At 37.9% G+C, this 25,162-nt stretch overlaps 1 protein-coding gene across 1 annotated transcript in view; it reads right to left on the bottom strand.

Annotated features, from left to right (window-relative positions):
• Positions 1–25,162, bottom strand: part of GPT (glutamic--pyruvic transaminase) — a 528,517-nt gene that overhangs the window by 239,537 nt on the left and 263,818 nt on the right. The window contains exon 4 of the mRNA XM_044067427.1: positions 15,999–16,132. Within this exon, the coding sequence (XP_043923362.1) occupies positions 15,999–16,132 (134 nt within the window). The remainder of the gene's footprint in view (positions 1–15,998; positions 16,133–25,162) is intronic.

Here is a 25,162-nt window from a genome sequence, read left to right as displayed (position 1 = left end):
TAAGTTATTCTCAGGGCATCAAAGGAGAAGAAGAGGGGGAGAAGTCCTTGAGGATAATTTTAGACCCTGTAATGGCCAATACAGACTTAGGAAGCCAAAGCCAATCTTCCCAATGAATTTGCAAGTACCTAACCATAGCTCACTCCACTGGCATCAAAAGATCCTCCCATTGGTTCAACCAGAGCCAGATCCAGCACTAGGCGATAAGGCAGTCACCTACTGCCCCTTGGCTTGGGGTGGGGAGCCTACTGGCTGACAAACTTGCATTTCTTCTTTACGAGCACACTCTGCACGTATTACATTTCTTCTTTAAAGACACATGCAGTGTGTCCTTAGCAATGTCAGTGTGTGTGTGTGTGTGTGTGTGTGTGTGTGTGTGTGTGTGTGTGTGTGTGTGTGTGTGTGTGTGTGTGTGTGTGTGTGCATGTGTGTGTGTGTGTCTGCATCTTTAGTACAATTCATGCACACAAACTAGAATGGAGCAGAAAGGGTAATTTTTTAAAATGAGCATGGACTAGAAAGTGTGATTTTTGAAAATGAGCATGGATCAGAGAGTGTGATTTTTTGAAAATGAGCATGGATTTTTTTTCTGGATGAATGAGGTGTGTGTGTGTGTGTGTGTGTGTGTGTGTGTGTGTGTGTGTGTGTGTGTGTGTGTGTGTGTATGTACTGCCAGAGTAGGGGTGACAGCTTAGTTAATTTAACCAGGCTCAGACCCTAGTTACAGGAGGCAAGAACCTGAAACCTCTACACCAGCTACCAGACTATTAGTTTTAGTGCATTTTCAAGGAATTGTTAGTTTCAGTGCATTGCATTTTCAAGGAATTGTGATGTGAGTTTCAGAACATTTTCAAAGAATTGTGAGCTTCAAGGGAAGAGAAGTTTACTGCTGCTCATGCTAAGTCTGTTTTCAATCTGCAGCTGTTTTGTTTAGCAAATGGTTGCTAGAATTTGAAAGCTGGATTAGTAGCACAACAGGTAGCATACTTGCTTTTGATGCAGAAGTCTGTGGGTCTATGCAGAAGTCTACAGTATCAGCATGTAGATGGATTGCTGATACTCTGTTGTACTTTAAGGTTGGGGCAAGCTGCTGCAGTCTTGAGTGTGTCCTTTGTTTGAGATACCATGTAACTATGAAACTGTTATCAGTTTACCATCCATTCCCAATTGCAATATTAGCAGCTTACTAATTTTGTTTTTTTAATGTACTATAGGTCATTTATTCTTCAAGGGTCACAGAACTGACTTTGTAGATGAAACACTGACATATAAAGTTGTTTGCTAGCAGCAACCTCTTCATTAGCTACAGATCTCTTTAATGTGGAATTATTTACATGACTTTTACTTCTGTAGAGATTGTGTATGTTTACTGACATTGGTGGATTGTAATGACAGAAGTTTGAGGGACCTTTAATGGTTGAAATGTTCTAAAATGGACAGTTTTGCCATTATTGGTTCATATGTTTTGTTTTATAGCTTACTGGAAAAATATTCAAAACTACAGATTTAAAATGTACTCTGGTGGTGCTATATTATACAAACAATATCATTTAATGCAGTCAAGAAAATGAATCAAAGAAGACATGGAATTTTACATCGTCCTAAATGTGTGCAAAGGGCCTATGGTCTGAAAACAGCCAAAAGGTAAACTTAATCCACCACTGGCCAGATGCATTGTCTTTGAATGTGGGCTTCAATTCCATTTCAATTAATGTGAGTTTCAATGACAGAAAAGTTTGCTGGTTTTCCAACAGCATACCTTATGAAACACTTATCTTAGGAGATATGAACCTAGATAGGTCTCAACTTAAAACTGACTATCCTCAACTCAGTATCGACCTGTATGCGTTCCATCAGCTGATAGCTACCCCCACCCGCTTACAATAAAAACTCTACTTCCAGTTACGCAATTGACTGGATACTCACCAATGCCCCACACCACTTCCACAACCCCACCACCCTACCAGACCAGCTCAGTGACTACCTCCCCACCTCTGTCCTTAGATACACTACTCAACCTCCCAAACCCCACCTTTATAGATACTGCCGTAAACTCACTACCTTTACAGTCCAGTTCAGCTCTACTTTATCTACCATTGACTGGTCCTAGCTTAAACACATCCCTCTTGATGACAAGTTAACAGGTTCAATACCATCTTCCTGAATACCCTGAACTCTTTTGCCCCTCTAGGAAGATTGGATTAAAATCCATCTCTGCTCCCTGGCATTCCAAAGAAACCAAGTCCCTGAAGTTAAAGCGATATAGAGCATGGAAAGCCTGGATCAAAACAAGGTAATTAGCTCTTCTACACATTTATAGACAACTCAGAAACCTCACCAAGAAGCAAACCCATAATGACAAATGGTGCTTTTATAACTCAGCCCAACTCAACAGCGACTCCAACCCCAAACAATTCTGGTCTACTATTAACAAAATCCTTTCTCCAGGCCACCCTTCTATCCCCTCCCCTTACCCTGACACATCCCCTCTTGCAACCGCTAATCTTCTCAATAAGCACTTTACAGACTCCATTCAAACACTCATTCCTTCCAACTGCAACACCTCTTCTCCACCCACCCCTCCCAACCCTCCTAATAAACATATTTTCTCTTTTCATCCAGTTCCCACCTCCTACATCAGATCTCTTCTTCAGAATCTCAAACCATGCTCTCCTTCAACTGATAATCTGCCCCCTACCTTCCTAAAACTTGCTGCCAACTCCATTGCCTATCCAGTATCTATACTTATTAATAGATCTGTTCTGGAATCTACTGTCCCTACCCTATGGAAATCCTTCTACACAATTCCCTACATAAAGGCGGTAATTCTACTGACCCATCTAACTACTGACCCATAGCTACCCTATCCCCCCTCTCTAAGATTCCCGAAAAATGTATCCACTCACAACTTCTCAACTACCTCCTTCAGTACAATCTTCTCACTCCCACCCAGCAAGGATTCCATCCCACTCGGAGCAAAACTACTGCCCTCTTATCCTTCACTTACACTATTGCTGAGGCCTTCGACAATAACAAACTCATATCTTGTCTATTTCTTGACCTCTCCAAAGCTTTTGATACTGTCTCCCATCCCCTACTGCTTTCTAAACTTGCTAACCTTAACCTATCCTCTTCCACTCTTGCCTGGTTCTCCAGTTCCTTATCCTGTAGAAAGCAATCTGTTAATCTTATTCATGTTAATGTTTATGTTTATGCTAAAGTACTATTGTGGATACTTTCTAAAATGTTACCACCTATACTGTTTGTCTAAACTCTTGATGTAAATATATAAATATTTTATGTGCTTGTATTTTTTCTGCCTATTCTCTCATTATTTTGTGGTAAAACCATCTCTTATCATTCTTTTTATTCTAATCTTTATTTATTTTTTTTTTTTTTTTGCTGTACATGTTTGATTTAAATGTGTGATTTTGTATTACTGTAAACTGTTGATGTACTTTGATCTTTTCTCCTCAGGTCTCCACTGAAAATGAGCCCGAAGCCTAGCTGGACCAACCCGGTTAAGAAATGTTAGTACATAAATAAATAAATACATAAATGAATAACGCTAAGTCTGTTTTATTGTGAGACTGTACTGTTTTATTTAGCAAATGTGCATCATTGTTTGTGCTATAAAATTTGAAATTCAAGTTTAAATTAAATCCAAATATGTGTAATCATTGTAGAGATAAAAAAGGAAATATTATGAACACTGACAGGTTTGAACAGTGTTTATGGTAAGGAGAAATAGACAATTAATGGGACACTGGAATGGCCATTGGGGGGTCTGCTGGGGAGCCCCAATCCAGTGCCCTGCCTAGGGCCCCATTTGGCCATGACCTGTGTTCAACAAGAACTCCTTCCATTCTTCCTAGACTTCATAAACTTTTGGGAGCAAAAACAAACACAAAGTTTATGTAAATGGTGGAATCTGACTAGTCATAGCAAGGACCAAGAGTGGAACTATGTGAGACAAAAAAAAAACAGAACTTGGGGTGACTTGATGGATGTAGGATAGGATATCACAGCATTCATCACATGAGTACGCACATCTAATCCTAACTTCACAAACTTCTGGAAAAAGATGTTAGAAGCTGACTGCAGAAAAGAGACAAACATGAGCAAGACCCAGCAAGGATGGTCCATGAAATTAGATCTTTATAAATTTCACTCCTGTTACTACAAATTCACAGTGTGTAAACCTAAGCTTTAATAGTGACAGTGTGCCTATTTTAGGAAAGGACAATAACAGTTTGCTGCATCAGATCACAAACATACAGCGAAATTCTTTACAAGTGGATGTAATTTCCTACTGTGTTTTTCAGGTTGGTGTGCTTCTTTTGCTTCCTGACTTGTAAGCCATGCATCTCGTAAGCCCACAACTAAATGTTTTAAAGCTGATGTAACATAGCCTTGGAGAAATTTTTTTTTTTCTCTCAGAACCTCTCACAATCACCACAGGACAAAGTCTTGCTGAACAGATGGATTGTCTTCCAGTGCTTTGCTACAGTGTATAATCATAACTGTTACAGTATATAATCATGACTGCTGATGTTTAGTCTGGACAGCTATTTCTGGTTATTTCTCATAACGGTTTGATTGAATTCTCATCTCTTGTCTTTATTACTTTTGTTCTTTCAAGTCACACAAGTCTTAGACCATTATAATAAAATCTTTGTCTTAACTCATTTTATTTAAGTCTCTCTTGAATGGGATTCTGATTTTCAGGAATCACCAAAGTAGCAGGCATAGGAAAAGCCATAACTGGGAGGGTGGTGCCCAGGGTGCAAGCTTAGGGGTGAGACCAACATGTGTTGATGGCGTGGAAGAGCAGTGCCACCGTTCTTATTCTTGGATGCTGATACTGCATTTGAGGGTCATTGGTAAGTACTAGGCTAGCTACCCATCCAGACCATTTTAAGCTTAGCCACTTTCCTGTCAAAGTTAAGGATCAAACTCTGCACTTTGTGTGTGTGAGGTAAACACCTTAACCAGTATGCCAACCCTAACCCTCAGGGCATAAGTGGTGATTTCACTATAGCAAGCTGTTTGTTATATTTGTATCAAGCAGAGTGTTATGGTTTCAGGAAAGAAGAGCTGATATTCAGCTCTGAAAATACTTTTTTTTGGGAGGTCTACAACTTAGAGTTGAGGGGACACCATTTCAAGGAACTGCTCAGGGCACCAGATGAGCTTGCTACAGTTCTGGTATAGGAATTCTGGCTTTTAATATCTAACCATCAACAGATGATCAGACCACAGAATGATTCTTTGCAGTGAAGCAAAACATTCTTGTAGTCCAGTAATGCTAAGGACAGCCTATGTGGTCAACACCATTACTGCCCTGTGACTTTTTCATTAAGTGTTTTATAGTTTCTTTTCTTCTTGACTAAATGACAGCACATACATTTGACTAGATATGTTTTACAATTGCATTTACTCTTGAAAATGTTCTCAGTTCAATACTGGCATACTGCAGGCTCATATATGATAACACTATACCTGAAGAAATATGCCTTCACTGAAGTGAACACAGCTTGAAACATCATATCAGTTAACTGGCAATTCTGAACACTGTTCAGACAGATATCTTTTTGGAAAGAATGAAATCTGCACCATTCTTATCCTGTGATCTACTTCGAGGTGAACAGGATGATTCTGCTTCTCTTCTTAAATTACTGTTGTGATGAGACATTTTTATTTGCACTGCAAAATTAATACAGCAGTTTCATTTTGACTTGCATCAGTTTGTAGTGGGAATAGTTTGTTTACACCAAAACAGTTCAGAGGGGTTACGCTCATAACTAACAATCTGAGCAACATAATCACTCCAATACCAAGTTATATCTTGGTCCACAATTTCCTCACATGCTTACATATTTTAGATATATTTGGAATAAATTTAAAAAAAATGCTTCATCATTCCATGAAAACTCCCAAACAATTGCTTTATCATCTGGTAAAGAAATGTAACCCACAGTTTTGACTTTCATATAATTTGGTTGAAAGCCTTGTAAAGTTAAAACACAAGCCATATATCTTGGGTTTTTCACTCACTTATGTTCGTCTTGAGATTGCAATGTCTTCATCTATTTATTTATTTTATCTATTTATTGACCACAAAATCTCAATGGACACAATTAGCTCTTTTCAGGGGTGACCTAGGAGCTCTGGCTGGAGGTAACTGAAGGCGGAAGGAATCAAACTCTGGACCCTGGGTGCAGGAAGCAGTTCTAGCTTTAGGCTTCTGCTGTAGCTGTCAAACCTTAGTAATTGAATGAGTTACTATGTATGAATATGGCAGTTTGTAACTACATCCTAAATCCCTATATAATCAACAATGCTACCTTCAAGACATTCAGTCATCTCTGCATGTACATGTGACATGTCGATAAAATGCCAAACTGAATACTCTCATCTCAGGTGAATTAAATATATAGAGCTTGGAACCTAACTTTCTTCTTCTGGCTTAACTTGCTGAAATCACTAATTAGCATCAAGTACCAACAAGTAATTTGCATTCGGCATTGCAGGAACAACTTCTATGGAACGAGGTGGATAATGCTCCCCTTATGTAGCTTTATTAGGGTCTTACAAATTGTCATGTTTCACCACAGTAATTATTCTATTCACTGTACAGGTAGGCTCAGTCCGTTTCTCCATCAAACACTTATTTTCTATTCTGTGCAACTCCTTTACAGTTCTGCCTATCAGTGCCACTGGAACTTTTGCTAGACCATGGGTGACTGGTAAAATAGCAGGATCCGCCTGAATATGATGACCTCATGCCAAATGGCCCAAACCAGTAAATAAACATTCATGAGCTATAGCAGCATACTTTATATACAAACACATAATAAATGTATTTCATCATCCAATGTTTCTGGAAATTCAGAAGGCATATATGAGATATTTTTGTAATAATGTGGAACCTTTTTTTTATTTGTATATTCACAGGAAATAAATTCTGACCAAATGAAAGCAACAACTGGCCTAAGTCAACATGAATGTGGATGTATTTAGCTTGCTTTCTAATGTGTCAACTATTTGTGCAGACATTACATTACACTCCTTCCTTTCGTCTAGCTAAACATCAGACTTTTTATTGAGTTCACTGCCCAGATTTTTATCTGTTATCCTACATCACATTCTTGCTGCCATATTCTAGCGGAGTTGCCTACCCAGCATTTACTCTATCAATATTTACTATGGCTATAAATAAATAAACATATTTCATAGTTTTTCATGAAACAATCTGCTACAACTAATGCAGTAAATGCTCCTCTCCAAAACGTTTATGTAAACAATCCAACAGCAAATGGAGTCAACACACAGCTAAACATGTACTGTTCATTCAGCAGTAAAAACAACAGTAAAACTGATTAAAACATATTTCTGTACTTCATATAAAATATAATAAAAATGGTAAGCACTTTCACAACTCTCCTTGTTGCTTTATTAGACCTTCATTTATCATTTTTACTGCTGAATGAACAGTGCATGTTTAGCTGTGTGCTTAATCATATACATTCTTTTTCACTGCAAATTAATGTATCACATGTTACTAGTTTTTAAGAAAGCTGAGTCAGTGCAGGACATTTCCATTTATCCTACTTATAATCACACTTCATATCTTATATCTGCTGCAGTTCTTTGCTTTGCATGTCCTTCATTACTCACACATCTATTTTCACTCTGTTTTGACCCTTTTTATGGTTTCCATCATCACATGAAGCTTTACACATTACTATTCCATTCACTTAACATAATCTGCTGCTTTATATTCTCATAGTCTGTTTTAAATCAGTTTATATATTCTTGTTATTATAGTTCTGGACTGGTTGCATTATTCTGGTTGTTTGGGGGATTTAGCACAAACATTTGTTTTATTTTAACTTTTGTTATATATACTTGCTATAATCATCTTAGTGCAACAAATGGAACTTTTCTTTTTTTACGTAGATACCTTTTTTAGCCCTCCACCCATATGAACACATTTCTTCATTTCCAAGATCTTTCCTAGGTGTAGGGATCTGGGAACTGCAAATATTTTATCTTCTCTTTTCTTGTATATCTGGACTTGAGGGCCTGGGTCGGGGCTAAAGATAACCAGACATTGTAGCAGGCTGAAACATTACTGTGACAAGGGCTTTGCTTTGTGATACTAATACGTCAGCTGTTGGAATTATCATCCTCAGCTTTAAGAAGGGCCTATCCTGATAATACATTGACTTTTTTATTTAATGCCAGGTAGATATCAAATAAGCCAAGAATTATCTCTGGCATGCCCCATAATGTTGACTTTGAATTTCTGTTGGTGACATTTCTGACTGAAAACAACAGGCTACATTTGACTGTAGTTATCCCACAGACTTTTATGTAATTTACAGGCCAAGGTATGACAGTATCAGTGGATGAATCATTGTATGTTTCAGCAATGATATAGATTTAAATCAAATAAACGTTGGGATGACTAACCAAGAAGTATTCCTTGAGGCACTAGCAAAGCACAGATTTCTCTTCATTTGCCACCAATCTAGTTACTGGGGGGTGGGGTCTTGTGAGCTCCGTCAACGAATCTTCCAGATGATTCATCTTGGGATATGTCAATGTCTGGTTGATGATGGGGTCTCTGAGCTCACTATGGAACTTTTGATTCTTCAATAGCACTGGAAATACAGTATGGATAACTTCCAATGTTACTCATAAATGTAGAGACTTCTCATACTTGTTCTTGGAATTGGGTATGATAGCCAGGAACCAGTGGTGGAAAGAGTCTATTGGGCACACCACTACCTAGTTTAGATTGGACTCAGACTCCCACCAGTGATACATCCTGGTACAGAGCTGAGCATTTATATGCAATTGTGTAGCATAATTATTGATGCTCAATTATTCTTTTGTGCTGCAATATTTCTTGAGGTACTTATATAACGCTATTGTCTTTGTTGTGTTGCCTTATGCCCTGGGTAATGCCTGAAAAGGATCATCATACCAGTGTCCTTACCCAGTTAATAAATAAATAAATAAATAAAAATTATTTTGAATCATAAAAACTTCTTAGCATGGACAATACAGACACCCCAATTTATTACATATGCTATATAATAATAATAATGTGACTAGTACCCTGGACACTATGGTCCTTGTTCAACTATGTTCAATGTCCCCTACTCATTCTAAGTCATTGTTTGACTGTGAGTTCTGAAAAATTCAGAGAACTGGACAAAGGCTGGAATGCCGCTATGGAAGAACATTCACCTGCTTGAGAACTAACTTAAAAAAACAACAAACCGAAAAAACAGCAAAACCAGATAAATAAAAACACACAGGTTGGAATCCCAAAATAAAATCCAAAGATTTATTCCAGATATAATAAATGGTAAGCGCTTTCTTTTGGTGAATATCACCAAACTTCTTCAGATAAAATAAAAAGCAAGTGCAAGCATTTTTATACATCACACCCCACCTACAATCAATTAATGCCAATTAGTACCGACCAATAAAACAAGAACAACAAGAACTGCAGAAATATCTACTGATAAATAATTAACTGTGTAATACATATTATAAAAATACACACACACACACATATGTATATATATATATATATATATATATATATATATATATATATATATATATATTCCAAGATGATCATTTGATCCAGACCTGTGTAGAATGAAAAATGTTTAAAAATGGAATATAAAGACTAATAAAGAATAATAAAGATATGTAGAAATATAATAAAATGTAAAAAATATAAAAATACATATCAAATTACCTATTCTGTCTTCTAAAAAAACAAGTCCAGGAACAGAAGAGAAATCTCATCTGTCAAAAAGTTTTAATTTTAACTTACTAGAGATGGACACTACATTATTTAAGCCTGGTGGCAAGTAAGCATTAAGAAATACTTGCCACCAGGTTTCCTTCTCTTCGAGGAACAACTTCCAGGGTCCCCCTCTATCCCCACATTTTACCTGCTATAGCACCAGAAATTCGAAAAAGTAATCAGGGAAGATTTTAACATGCCTATATAAGGCATTTTTTTCATCACAATGACATATTTCATACCAATGCTTGTAAATCCATTGTGCCAATTTGCATTGTGTTTTTCCTATATAAAAGGCTGGACACTGTGCACATAGCAGCATACACTACTGCATGGGTATAACAGCTAAATTTTCCTTTTATATTAATCCTCTTATCACATATAGTGATACTGGTTCACCAAATGAAAGTGCTTACCATTTATTATATCTGGAAAAATATGAGGACTAACTTAGTCTGGATATACATTACACTGCCTATGAGACAGAAATCTCATGTAAAAGGACATCTTATCTGTCCAGTAAGACTTCTGTTGCAGCTAGTTGTCTGACAATGTTGTTTGGGTGGTGGGAGGTCGGTGGGCTAGGAAGCTTGGCCTGCCTTGCTGCTCAGAAAATATTTGAATTCCCTGTACTTGACTGCCTGTAAAGTGGATGAGGTATTACCTTGTCATGTACATTTTCCCAATTTGAAACTCTGAGATTGTTGTTTTGCCAAGACAATGTATGTTGAATCCATTTTCATGTGTTTTCTGGCAACGATTCAAAGTTTTTTGGCTTTTAATTTTATTTCATAATTGTCAGTCCATGACATTAGCATACCAAGTAAGGGGATCTAAGAAGCAAATCACCCTACATGGGGATGTAAAAGATCTTGTCCCCTGCAACAAATGCTTTTTTTGTTTAGATCACCAAGTTGAAGCTTCAGCCTGTTTGTTTCCTCTAGTTGAAGATTTGACTGTGCAAGATTACATGACATCAAGTGGAACCAAAATATTTTCATCCTATCAAACTGAAAATGCCATTTTTTAGTGGATATGATTGCCAAGATCAGATGTTCCTTCTCCCAGAGTGCAAGAGATGAGATCTGCAGTGGTCCTTTTTTGAGAAGCCACAGTCTTGCTGAGCTAAGTTTTGGTATGCTATGTTGAGGCCATGAAACTTGTTTCAACTTTGCATGCTCTGTACTATAGGTTTGATCGAGGTCCAGCTAGGCTGATATAATCTTATCTGTAGATACTTGGGCAAATTATTCTTCACTGTCTCTGATGTTAGGACGTCTGTCGAATGTAAAATAGGTATTAATTAACTTGTGTCAGTATCATTCGGGAAGTAATCCAGCCATAGTAACTATCATATTGACAACATACTCCTAAGAGCTGACCACAAGTAGTCAGGAACTTGGAGGTACATACAGACAGTAATCTAGCCTTTGACCATCACACATCTAAAGTAGTGAGGAAATCATTTTATGTTGTGCAACTTTTAAACAAAGGTATGGCATCTAGGTCCAAGGAAGTCATTGTTCCACTATATTCAGCATTCATCAAACCTATCATTGAGTACACTGCCCCGTTGGTATGTACCTAACTAGGCGCATCCATCAATTGGAGGTGGGGTCTTTCCTTTCAGTTTCTGCACTGACTTATTTAACTTAATAGCTGGGGTTTTCTGGTAAGACTTTGTAATACAATAACATACTGATTCTTCTGTCCTTTCCAGACAAATCCATGACCTAGTTAATTTGGAAGTTTTTACACCTATCTGTCTTTACTAGGACTGTCCAGTCTGTCAGGCTGGTGCTGCCTCACTCTTTTTACTAGTGGTATATATTCTGGCCACAGAACATCTGACCATGCTGCTTCCCACCCTCTACTTTTTACAGCTCTTTGAACTGAAAGACGTATTGCCAGTTATGACATCATGTGTTAAATTAGGTCCATTTTTACTTGTGTTATAGAATAACTTTTTCTGACTCCATGAGCACATATAACTTCCACTTTCCTCTTGTATTTTTATGTGGCACAGTTTTATGAATGGCGCAGTGTTGCAGTGGTAGCATTGTCACCTCACAGCAAGAGGTTCTCAGGTTCAATTTTTGTCTGGAGTGCCTTCTGTGTGGAGTCTGCATGTCCTCCCTGCATTTTTGTAGGTTTTCTCTGGGTACTCCGGTTTCCTCCAACATTACAAAGACATGCATATCGAGCATTTCTCCCTGAGCCTCCACTGAAAATTGGCTTTGTTCTAAGTCAAACTTTCCCAGTAAATAAATGTTAAATAAATAAAATGTCTAGACACATACAGAGCTTAATAAATGTGACCATTCTCACAGATTCAAGTACCCATTTAATTCAGTCCCATATACTAATACCATACATTTGGCTACCTTGGTGCAAACACAGAGACAATCAAAGAGTCATAGGAAGTTACTAGGCTATTGTCCATGAGGCCCTTACAAGCCTAGCCAAGAATTTAGCCCGTGTTCCAACAAGTCAGCACCTGATGCCCCTGTCCAGAAGGAACACAGATGGAATCCCAGGGGTGTATTTTCTGTTCCTCATCCAGTTATCCAGGTTGCGCTTAAAAAAGGGTTAATGAAGTACTCTGCTTTACATGGCAAGGGAGTCTATTCCAGAAAAGGGGGAGTCTCTGTGACACAAATCTGTCCCACCAACAAGTCCTATTGATGTCACAGGCCAGGTTGAGGTCACGTGTTTGGGTTACTCGAGTGGAGCTTGACTTGCGGATATGCAACAGTCCCATCAGGGCAGGGTCTAAGATTGCTTTGTATGCCAGACAGAGGTCACCTCTGAGGAGTCTGTAGGAGAGTGAGTAGAGGGACAGGGCTTTTAGCCTATCTGTGTATGGTAGATGTTTGAGGCCCTGGATTCTATGGATGAGGAACCTCTGCGGTCTCTCCAGCTGCTGCATGTGCTTTGTGAGGTACATGCTAAAAGGGGCATTGTACTCAATAATGGGTCTTATAAGGGAAGAATACAGGGATGTTATGACTACATTGTCCCTGGATGAGATACTCATACTAATGAGGTACATGCTATTTGCACTCTTCTAGCAGTTGCTTTATGACATTCATTTAGAATATTTTCATCATTAGCATGCTGGCTGTAACTCACATTTTTGTTAGGCACAGCATTTACATGTTCAATACTGTCATGTTGGTTATAAACACTCTTATTACTAGCCAAACAATGTTCCCTTCCTCTGACATTACATTTAAAATATATTATTTACATTAGTGACAGTTTTGGTATGCTCAGGAAACACAAAAAAACAGGATACAGCAACCAAAGAGTCTATAAAATATCCAAAGGCAAAATCACAAAAACAACTCAAATTCACCTCCTTACTAAACTTTAATAAAACACAAAACATAAAGCTTTTGAGATCATGTCCTCATAGGTCTCGAAATCTTTTTTGTGATTTTGCCTTTAGTTTTGGTATATTCACAGCATACAAGCACATTTTACGCAATAAGATTATGGGACATTTTAACTTGCAGTTTGGAAGACTGTACAACAGTAGTAATCAGAACAACCCTACGCACTACACTACATCACAACCTCCAGTACAACAAATAATGTACCATGATCTTAGTACACAAACGAAAACATGGCAGACACAAAAACAAATGGCCCACCGCATCACTATGAAACTTTAAATCACTAACTCATGGATCACATAACAGTGAAGAAAAAAGTAACATTCTGCTCTCCATTGTACTGCCGTCTCCTTGTAATTCAACACAGGTTTTGACAAAACAGTGATTTGATAAAACAACACATAGTGTGACACCATCTGAAGAAGTATGCTCCCTAGGGGATTTGACATGTTCTAGGAGTACTATCAGATACCACTGAACAGGTCTGAAACCTGTGTGTTTCTCACATGATTTATATTTAACACCAACACAATACACATTTGTTCACTGTGGGTATGTGTAAGAAACTGGCCCAGTTTTCTGCCAACTTATAATTCTGATCTGTCCATGCCTTTCATCAAAGTCTGTTTTATCAAGCTTCTACCATTTTATCTTTTCACTCATAAATGCCTGAAACAGGTATGCTTACTGACAGCCTAGTAAATTCTTTAAATCAAAGGTTAAAGGCTTTAAAAAAAGAACTTGGTGTTACATTAATATTAGACCAGGTTGTACACAATCGACACTGGTGATAAAACTGGTAATGTTTCTAGTCCAGAATGTTGTTAAAGGAAAAAAAAAGATGACTGCAATAGTGAATACACTCAAACATCTACATTTATGTTAAGTGTACACAACTGTATTTTTTTAACCCACCCCTAATCACAATATACAGGTCTTTGAAAAATGTTGTGAATTACACACTTGGCATATTTTGAAGCAACCTGCAAAGAATAAGTTTTATAATATGTCTAGAGAAGATGTTGCATTATTGAATGAATTAAGTGATAAATCAGTTAGTTATGAAACCTGATAAGGGGGTGTGGGTTGGTCATCATGAATAGCATTGATTATAGCAACAAAATGAAAGCTTTGTTACTTGAAGATTTATACATCCAAGTGTACAGGAATGAAATTAACATTGTTTTTTTTTTAAATTGATTACATTTTAAACGTTACTTCAAGAGCAGTCAACTAAGAAAGAATTTGACTATATAACTGCATTGTCGCCTCACAGCAAGAGGTTCTCCTGTTTGATTCTCGGCTGGAGTGCCTTCTGTGTCCTCCCTGCAGTCGAGTGGCATTCAAAAGACATGCGTAAATGGGCATGCCTTCATTGAAGGTTGAGCATCGAGCTGGCACCTCGGCACCCTAAAAATCTACTGGCAATCATTAGTGGACCGGAGTTCCGCTGTGGCAACCCCTAACTGGGAAAAGCTGAAAGAAGAAGAACAACTGAAGAAAATCTGGTAATTGCTTGAATAGTGTGAATCCCCAGTATTCATAAGTGCTTACACCTGTCAGACCAATAGTAGATTGGACCAGAACAAAAACATATCGTATAGCAAAATATAAAGACTATTTATTGAAGGAGAGTGTGATGTAGCTACCGGCATTATTTAGAGATTCCTGTTCCTTTTTAGTCCAAGTAAGTGATTTGGTATTTTTTGAGGAGACGATTTTTGTGACAGTTGATGTCAAAAATTTTTATTCAGTTATTCCCCATCAGGTGGGGTTAGATTAGCTGGAGGAATATTTATTTGAACAGGCATCGTTACGCAGTGAAAAGATGAATGCTGTCATAACCCTTATGGAGATTGTTTTAAAGAATAATTTTATCGTTTTGAATGTCAGTATTTTAAACAAGTTAAGGGTGTAGCCATAGGGGCAGCATGTACCCCATGTTTGCTAATTCTGTCATGTCCTTTTGAGAAAAGATGCAGCATATTTTTGACAGTGCTTTAAAAAATCCTTGGAATCTATGTATGTTGTTCCTGGATGACATCTTTATTTTATGGGTGGATACACCAGAAAAGTTGAGGGAATTTATTGAGTATATGAATAATAGTTGACTTTTTGGAATTCACCCATACTAGTAGTGAGAATGTTGTACATTTGATTGTTGATTTGAGGAAGGATTTTGCTAAACAGTGCTATTGTTGCAACATACATAGGAAACCTACATTTCCCAATACTTGTGTGGACTACAGTAGTGTATACTATAATAGTTGGCACCCAGTATGCCAGAAAAAAAGCTGTTGTTAAAGACCAATTAGTCCGTTTGGCCAGAATAGTGTCTGTGCTTGTCAGAGGCTCAGTTAATTAATCAGTGGGACGGCGAAAGCCGACACACTCTGGCTAGGTTTATAAATGCCCTTGGGCAGATAGCCTAGTACCTACCTATTGAACCTATTGAACCTACATTTTCCAGGTAGAAAAAGCAAGGAGTGATTACAATGACAATCACTAAACATGCCAACTAGGTTAACTGATTTAAGTCTAGGACTATAATCACACATGGAGTGGCTTGCAGATTTCATTTTTAAGTCATTTTGCATACTTTATGCCAGCCTTTTACAGCTCTGTTAGAGTGGTTTCATTATTATTGCTAAAGAATAAGGTGCCCTCTAGAAAAATGCAGATTAAAATATTTTTCGCACTGGAACATTTAACTTAATGAGTGTAATGGCATTAAGCTATACTAATGGCAGACAATAGATACTTACAACTATGGCATCGCTGGCTCCAGTAGAGAGGTAGATGTCGTTAGGATTTGAAGGGATTCCGCCATCACGTTTCTCAATGTACATGGCCACATCCTGACGAATACATTCTATTCCTTGACTCATGCTGTAAGCGCCTGTAGATACAAAAGTGACAATATGTGTTGGACTGGGGTTAATGATACAATACACTGATTCAGCTGATGTACATGTGGAGAAATTAAACAACAATATGTATAGGAAGGTGTGATTCTGCCACATGGAATGGTACCTAGATTTGTTGCCTAGGAGGCACAAGATTGGTAGAACAAACAAAGCACCTTGCTCCACATTAACAGCTTTCATCTATAACTGAACTTAGGATGCAAACTGACTGCTCCTGGTGGTGTCATATACTTTCTGAAAAAGATATTTTTGTTCTCCTAAAATGATGGTTAAAAGTTTCTTCTCCCATTTTCTGAATGCCATCCAACCCAAAGAAGGCATACATGCTGTATAAACTATCACAGAAAAAGAAAGAGATGATGTGTGTCACTACAAGTAATTTTCCCATGAGAAGAAAGAAAAAGTGGAAAGTGAGAAAAAAAAGTAAGTATAAATGTCTTTAGCAAATATTTGGCAGTATACTGACACTTTATCATAGTGGGGTTGCACATACAGTCATCTGATGAATATAATTCAGACATGGCTTTGTTCCTGACAAACAAGTTTACCAGAATGTTTTGAATCCATGTCCCCTGACTAATTAGAACTGCAACCTCAGTGGTTTATGTAGATTTACCTAAGGACTTTAACACAGGTATCAGATAGTTAGTGTAATTTGATGCAACAAATATCTAATTTGTTCCATACCTGAAAACAAAGGGTAATTATAAATGGTTTCAAACCTAGCTGGAGATTTGCAATAAGTTGGCTTGTAAAATTTCAGTTTTAAACCCTGCCTTATTTAACATTTAATTTCCTTTTTTACCCCCAGACAGCCATTTCTGGAGCAGTAAATATGGAGATGATTGAAGATTATTTAGATAGCTCGATCTAATTCTGACTGGCAACACATGTAAAATTGGAATAACTGCATCTCTGGCTGGTATACTGTCCTAAAACACAATAGTGATAAGCACTGCTCTGCTTTTGGACTTCTTTTTTCCTAAATCATCACAGATTGCTTTATGTGGTAAATATCTGTAAAGAGTTGCAGAAGTAAAGAATCTTGGTACTATTAAAGCTAACACTTTGACATTTTCATGTAATATATCCTACTAGTGCCAAGCATAAATCTGTTATGTTAGTGTACAACACTCTGATGTGTTATTACAAATGTGTGGAAGGGTTACTATCAATTGTGCGAACGACAAGCGGTTGGCACGTATGCTGCCGTAAATCAGATTGTCGTTTGTACAATGTCAAGTGTATGGGGTTGTCAAACACACTTATGTGAATGCAGTAGTGCATTTGCGTAAGTGCGTTCAACAAACTCTACAGAGATCATGGTACAGTAGGGATAGGAAATTCATCCATATCCCCACTGTAGTGCGATATCAGAGTTGGAATATATGATTAGGAAGGGGGTGTGGGGGGTGCATCAGCTCCTATATGGATATCACGTGATGTTTGGGGTGACAATGTCAACTAAAATATGTCGATCATTTGGGTCGACATTGTGTGGGAATTGAGATTCTGGGTTTGGTGGTTTATTTCGGTATTGCGAATGGCAAAAGTTTTGCCTTTAGCAGTATTGATAGTAAACCGTGTGGAAGGTATCATTTGTCTAAAAAGGTCAAAATAGCACTACCTCAGAGAATTCTCCTTACTACAAAGTACAGCAATTTCAGAATTAATATATATAGTGTGGTGGTGCTGGGGTGGAGGTGTAAAGAAATTTTAAAAGGGTTTCAGTGAGGGTCAGAATGAGAATCTGCTTTCCATCTAGATCTGTTGTGTGATCTCATGTTCGAGTGGTGATCACTCATGTATCATATATCCAGTGCTAAAACTTGGATAGTTAAGAATTTTCTGTACTTTTCCGTTATCAGGGCAACAGTTCTAACAAGCTAGAGGAAGTGGGCATACTTGGCTATAGACTATATGCAGCAACCAGAAATCCAGCTACTAGTTAGTGAGAAACATTAATACAAATAAAGAAAGCAGGCAATATAAAATTGCAAAAAGCAATTAGCTTGAGCAGTCATCCTGCACAAGATCTGTTAGGACTTATGCCACTAGATGTCAATTTAACAGGTGAGCTATGTCTTGCCCTGTTTATTCCACTAAAAGGAGCACTACAAGCCTTGTAAAAGCAATTAGCTCTTTTGGACCAAAATTTAAACTTTACCTACCACTTTGCTAATCACCACCCACTTTCTGACATCACTCCTGACCTGTCCTACACTCCCACCCATGGCACCAATTTTCTTTACATTCATAGCTAGCCCCCCAATTCCAGTCTTTTTTTTTTGCCCCTTGTGGAGTTCAATGCTGATCTTTTTATAACCTGTACTTCATGTAGATAATGTATTCATATTTATTACTGCACATTACAATCTTATAATACTGTATACTTTTATGGTAACTGAAATTGCTGTCAAAGTTTTCACTTTCAGTTATTAAAGCTAAGGGTATACATGTGCAATATGGAAGAAATGGAGGCTGTTTAGAAATTATTTAATATGCTTTTCTCATCCTAACCATCATTCTTCTTAGTGAATGTTTACAATTTCATGATGACATTATGCAGAAGATATATTATTAGAAGGCTGACTACCAGGACATTAACATTTTGCTCTCTCTTTTTTTTCTGTTTTGTGACAGGGAGCAGTAACGGCTGAATGCCACTACCGTTTCCATATTTGCAGTTGCGATTGCGGTTGCGCTTTTTTTCCCCTCATCAAACAGGAGTTCTCAGTTTATATAAGAAATGTGAAAACAGCAGGGGTGGCCTGTGCTACTGGACTGCAGGACTGCACCCCTCCCCAGCTGTAAAAGAAAGAAGAAAGACCCCAAAAGACCAAAAGAAAGAAAAAAGAGCTAAAGAAAAAAAAAATCACGGACCTTCGCGGATGTGCACTCATGGCATTTCCGACATCCAGACTGCTGCTGCTGAACCAGTCCAGAGCATGCGCAGAGCTACAGACTGATTGAGCAGCAGTCCAGATTAGAATGACATCAGTCAAGAACATCCCAGAAGTCTATGCAGTTAGTTACAACTGCATAAACTGGAAAGGGATCGGACTGCAACGTCTGCAGGCTGACCTGCTCTCACGGGAAGGAAGTACTCACCATGGGAGCTTTAGCAAGTGGAATATGGAGCTGTGCAACAGAAGACCCTGGACCTATGCATGTATGTGTGTGTGTGTGTGTGTGTGTGTGTGTGTGTGTGTGTGTGTGTGTGTGTGTGTGTGTGTGTGGGTGTGTGTGCCCCCGTTGCTGTATACTGGTGGCTAGAGAGAACACATGGTGGTGGGTAGAGAATACCTCAGGCTTGAACACTGTATCTTGGTTGCAGGTGGCAAGGGCCTGAATTCCCTACCCACCACCATTTGTAAAAAAATTGCAGATTTTTGTGTCATATTTGTTCTGTTCTGTTCCTCATAAAATCTGTGGTTTCTGTATTTTTGTTACCTTGCACAGTCAGTAGTGCAGTGGTGCACTGATAGCATTGTTGTCTAACAGCTACAGGTTCTCTGGTTTGTTTCTTGGCTGGGGTGCCTTCTGTGTGGAGTCTGTATATTCTCCCATCTTGCAAAGACATATATCTGGAGTGTTTCTCCCTGGGCCTCTGCTGAAAATTGGCTTTTGTTCCAAGTCAGACTTTCCTGGTTAACAAATGTTAAATAAATAAAAATAACGCATTTGAATTTCAGGCTTCATATTCTTCAGAAAGTACATGGTAACACAAAACCTTTTATTCTAGCAATTCTCTAAGTTTATAACATGGGTATTTGACATTTGTCCCTATTTTTGGGACTATATTCCTGGGAGTGCCTTCGTTGAGGGTTGGGCGTCGAACTGGCACCTCGGCACCATAAAAATCTACTGACAATCATTAGTGGACTGGAGTTCCGCTGTGGCGACCCCTAACTGGGGAAAAGCTGAAAAAAGAACAAACAATTCCCCCATTATTGTCTTCGTCCAGGTTTTTTGTGCTAAGGTTGAGAGCTATGGTGAGAACTGAATTCACTAAATGGTACCATTTAAGTTTCAGTCTTCCTTTCTTTCACACAACAAATGATTTGGCATAGTGGTATGTTGCTCTGACTGTTTTGTACAGGGTCCTGGGTTCAATACTTGGCAGTGAAATGTATGGTGGTAACACAGCATTTTATTCTAGCAACTTTCCAGCATTATACAAGCAATGTTTAAAATGTGTCCCTGGTTTTTGGGCTTTTGCCCCCCCCCCAATACATTTTGACTTTTTCCAGATTTCTTGTGCTGCAAAGTTCAGAGATACAGCTGAGTGTCAAGTAGATTTTACAAGAAGCGGAGAGCTACAGGGAAACAAAAGTTTAGTGCTGCTTATGCTGTGTCTGCTTGCATTGTTAATAGCACAACAGGTAGTATACTTGCTTTTGATGCAGAAGGCTGTTGGTTCTACTCCCACAGTAGGTAGATGCATTGCTGATACTGTACTGTGTTGTAAAGGGGGTGGATTCTGCAGTCCTTTTTGACAAAGATACCTAGTAACTATGAACCTGTTATCAGTTTGCCATCCATTCCCTATTGCAATATTACTAACTTATCATTTTTTTAATGCAACATAGGCAATTTATTCCTCGAGAGCAACATGTACTTTATTTGTAGATGAAACAATGAAATATAAAGTTGTTTGCTAGCAACAACCTCTTCATTAGTTATAGATTTCTTTAATGTGGAATTATTTAGATGACTTTTACTTCTTCAGAGATTGTGCATATTTACTGATACTGGTGGACTGTAGAAGTTTGAGTAGACTTTTATGATGGAAATGTTCTGAATTGGGCAGTTTTGTCATTATTGGTGCAAGCATTTTGTGTCATTGTTTACTGGAAAAATGTTCAAAACAATGCATTTAAAATGCCCTCTAACAACTGTACTGTATTGTATAAGGAATGTAATTTAATACAATCAGGAAGGTGTATCAAAGAGCACGTGTATGTTTCGTGTGCAAGGGGCCTATGATTTGAAAACAGCCCAAAGTTAATCTTTATCTGCCACTGGCAAAACTTATTTTCTTTGAATGTGGGTTTCAATGCTGCATCAATGAATGTGAGTTTCAAGGGCCGAGAAGTTTTAATGCTAAGTCTGTTTTCAATGTGAGACTGCATTGCTTTGTTTAGCAGATGTCTTAGTGTTTGTGCTGTAAAATGCAAAATAAAACTTTCAAATGAAGTCCAAATCATTGTACAAGTAAAGCAGTATTCACATTAGTGTTTATGGTAAATTGGGTGAAATAGCCAAGTAATGGTTCATTGGAATGGCTGCAGGGGGGAGGTTCCATTCGACCATGATTTTGTGAGGGGGAAGGGCGGCAAACTCAGACAGCCCCAGCTGAAGTATACCTCTCAATTGCCCAGATTTTCACGGAATGAATAGATTTTTTTCTTCTTATTTTTGGTTTGTTCCTCATAAAAATTGTGGTTTTCTGGCAAATCATTTAGGAATTAAGTCACTAAATAATGACAGACACTGAGTTTCAGACTTCATAACCTTTAGAAAAATGCAAGCTAAAGTAAGACCTGTTATATTCCATCAACTGTCTCAGTTTATACAAGAGCAATGTTTAGTACTGTTTATATGTTCCCCCAATATATTTGGCCTTGTCCAGATTTCCTGCATTAACAGGTTGAGAGGTACGTGCAAATAAATTGCTTTATAGAATTAGGCATAACCAAGCCTCTCAACTGTCCCCAATTTTGGCTCAAAATGTTGCTCTTCCCCTAATAATCCCTCTGCAAAATGGCAATTTTGGAAGAAAATGTGGAGGGTTTGCAATTAATAAATAACTGGAATAATCAGAGTTACAGATTACTTTTATTTCAGAAATGCATGTAGATTCTTTTATTTTGTCAGCTGCTCAAGTTAGAAGTACTAATATTAAAAAAGTGCCTCTTTTTTGACAGGTTCCTAGCTGTATTGTGTGGCTATTTTATATTTTTGCATCACGTTTTTGGTCCATTTTTAATAAAATTGTGTTTTTTAGAAAATTACTGGCAAATCATTAAAGACTGAAGTTAGAAAATAATGACAGACATTTCGGTTTCAGATTTCATACCCTTCAGAAAATTCATACTAATGCAAGATCTACTATTCTATTATCTTTTTAAGTTTCTAAGAGAAATATTTAAAAATTGTACGTATTTTTGGGCCTATGTCCCACTTCTATGTATGGCTTTGTCCAGATGTCTTGCTCTGAGGGTGAGAGGTATGACAAACGTGTCAGGGCCATCACAGTCAGCCAGAGATATTTCAAATTGTGACATACGTGTTGCACCCCATTCCCCCATGTAGTGACTCTGGATGTGTCCAGGCAAGGCAAGGAGCAGTTATGCAGTATAAATGTGTAGAGTATCCCCCCAGCCAAAGTAAACACAAGTACTACAATGGCTTTTCATGTATCCTTGATTTTGCAGAATGTTCTGGTTTCTGTCATATTTTTATACTGTTGATTTATGCTTATTATTATTCAGAAAGTGCCTGCTGCTCTGTGTTTAAGTAGCAATGATTTAATGATCATCAGGTAAGCTTGTCTGAGATTGTAAGATGCAAGTAAGCTTTAATAAGCATACTGTTAAAGAATTGCCAACATGGAAAACCTTTCTGTTGTTGCCATGCAGAGAATACTTACATAAAGTATAAGCCTTGGGTATTGAAATGCATATGACAGTATTTGTAATAAAGGACAGGATTACATTATTTTAAGAAGCTCATTACATTTGTTGGAGACTTGCAGTCATCTTTGCAGGCTTTACCTGTAAACTAAACAGAATGCCAATCTATCATGTGTGGTCCATAACCTGTGCAGTAATCCTTTAAGCAATGTATCTTGAGCTTGTTTCTTGTTTTCTTTTAATTTTTTACTTTGATCATGTTTCCCCCATGAAACAAGTAGATAATTGTTCAGGCAGCAGGTCTTTTTTGGATAAAAAACATTTTTACAAGTGGGGGTATCACAGAGATTGCTACTTTCAGCATGTTCTTGGTACTTTAATAAAGCTGAATATAAATTATAATTAGAACTGCAGTGCAAGGAGAAGTGGTTTGAGTTGAGTGCTGCTTGTTTTTCTTATACTTGATTTTGACTGGTATTCCAGTAATGTATTTAAAAAGTAATTTATTTTTTCATGCCTCACAACCTTTTTGTTTCCATCTAGATATTAAGTAAGCTGTCATGTAGGCAATGCACTGAAATATTTTTTTCTTCTACACTTCATTTTGTCTTGCCTGGACTCTCATAATGACAGTTTGGCACCCAGGGCAGCGTATTTAATTAATGTTACAGTTTTTGTGGTTTTGAGCATAGCTCCTCCTTTTTCTAGTTGGCTGCACCCCTTCCCATTGACCCCACCCATTCAGCTATCTCCTGCAGCCCCCCTTTGATTTGAAGTCACCAGCCGCCACTGGAAAACAGTGATTTCCAGTGTGTTTGTCCATTTCACCACTAAACTGATCTTGTATTCTCATGTCATGTTAGTGATCAGAGAAGGGTATAGCTTTACTGCAGATGCCTCTTTTTAAGCATCTCTTCTCAATATATAAACTGCTTCAACTGTTGCCTCGATAACGGAGAAGTACCGAATTTTTGTGATGCAGGAAAGATCTTGCAGTATTTCTTGGTAGAAAGGCATCTTTTCTGGTTCTCTTAAAAAGGTGTAGTGAAGTTGTTATAAACTGGAGTCTTAGTTCACAGAAGTTAATAAACCATCATTTAAGTGGTAACTTATGTGAAATCTATGCTAAAAATTGAAAATAAAGTGAAAAGTCACAAACACTAGGATTCAGAACAGCTGAAATATTGTAAACATCAGCAACGTGGTGGTGGGAGAGAGGGATGTAACTCTGTAGGAAGAAAGCTAAGACATAGCTGCATTTAGCAAGGATGCAGGGATATTGTTGCAAGGATATTGTCCCAAACCATCCTGGCTGAAATCCAAAGCATTACCAAAAATGGATAACTTAGTAACAAAAAACATTTACCAGTAGCAATAAATTCTATGACATTTTGGCACTACAGCAAAGAAAAAAAAGGTGAGATAACTCATTAATCTAAGAATGAAATTAACAGTAGCTGGATGAAAGCTGACTGAGTGAATCTTTGAACTGAGTATTTTAGTTGGATTTGGAAACAAATTATGGTGTAATGTAAGCCTAGGGAAGCGACTAGCAATTGAATGTTGCAGGACAATAGAGGCATTGGGGAGTAAAGGCCAGCTGTACAAGTAAAGGACCACTTTTCATTTACATTTTCATTTTTCTTTATGGAATGCACCAGACAGGAAGTCGAAATAGGAGGGGGCAATGCTACTACAGAGAGGAGATGTTGCTGTTTTCGTAGTTTAAACCAAAGCATTCACTACCATGACATCATATCACATTTCTAAATGATAACTTCATATAATGACAATATCTTATTTGTTGAATTAATGTGCATATCATTTAAGAATGTACAAATGTACATAGGGTTAAATATGTTAACTAAGTAAGATGAAAACATGTTTTCTGTTGAGTAATATGCTTTTACCACAGGAATATTTAATCATTTTAGCCTAGTGACACACAGTGATTAAGCTCTGATTACAGCTCAAGTGACGTGAAATCAATTTGCAGCTCAGGTGCTTGATGGTACAAGCAGGCATGAAGGGTACACTTATCTGGGTGGAGGAGAGCAGACTTGGCAGAGATCTTGCTGAGGTTTGCTTGAGGCTGGACCTCATAGTGAGACTGCTAGGATGGACAGGTGAGAAGACTAAAAGGTAAGTCTGTCTAAGGGCTCAAGGCAGATGCATCTTTAAGCTACTTCTCACTGAACTGGACAAATGATGACCACATGCTGGGAGGGGCACTAGGTACATTGACTACTGACCAGCCACTATATGCAGGAAATATGCATACTGTGTCTCCCATTAGGGTCCTTCACTCCCCAGGTGTTACTAATGAGCACTTTAAGGTCAAATCCCTGAGAATTTGGGGGGGCT

The sequence above is a fragment of the Protopterus annectens genome, chromosome 3.part1 (genome assembly GCF_019279795.1).
Source record: "Protopterus annectens isolate FY-2018-M chromosome 3.part1, PAN1.0, whole genome shotgun sequence".
Taxonomy (NCBI): domain Eukaryota; kingdom Metazoa; phylum Chordata; order Ceratodontiformes; family Protopteridae; genus Protopterus; species Protopterus annectens.
Note: the sequence above shows the minus strand (reverse complement) of the source record. Positions and strands in the feature narration are given on the sequence as shown.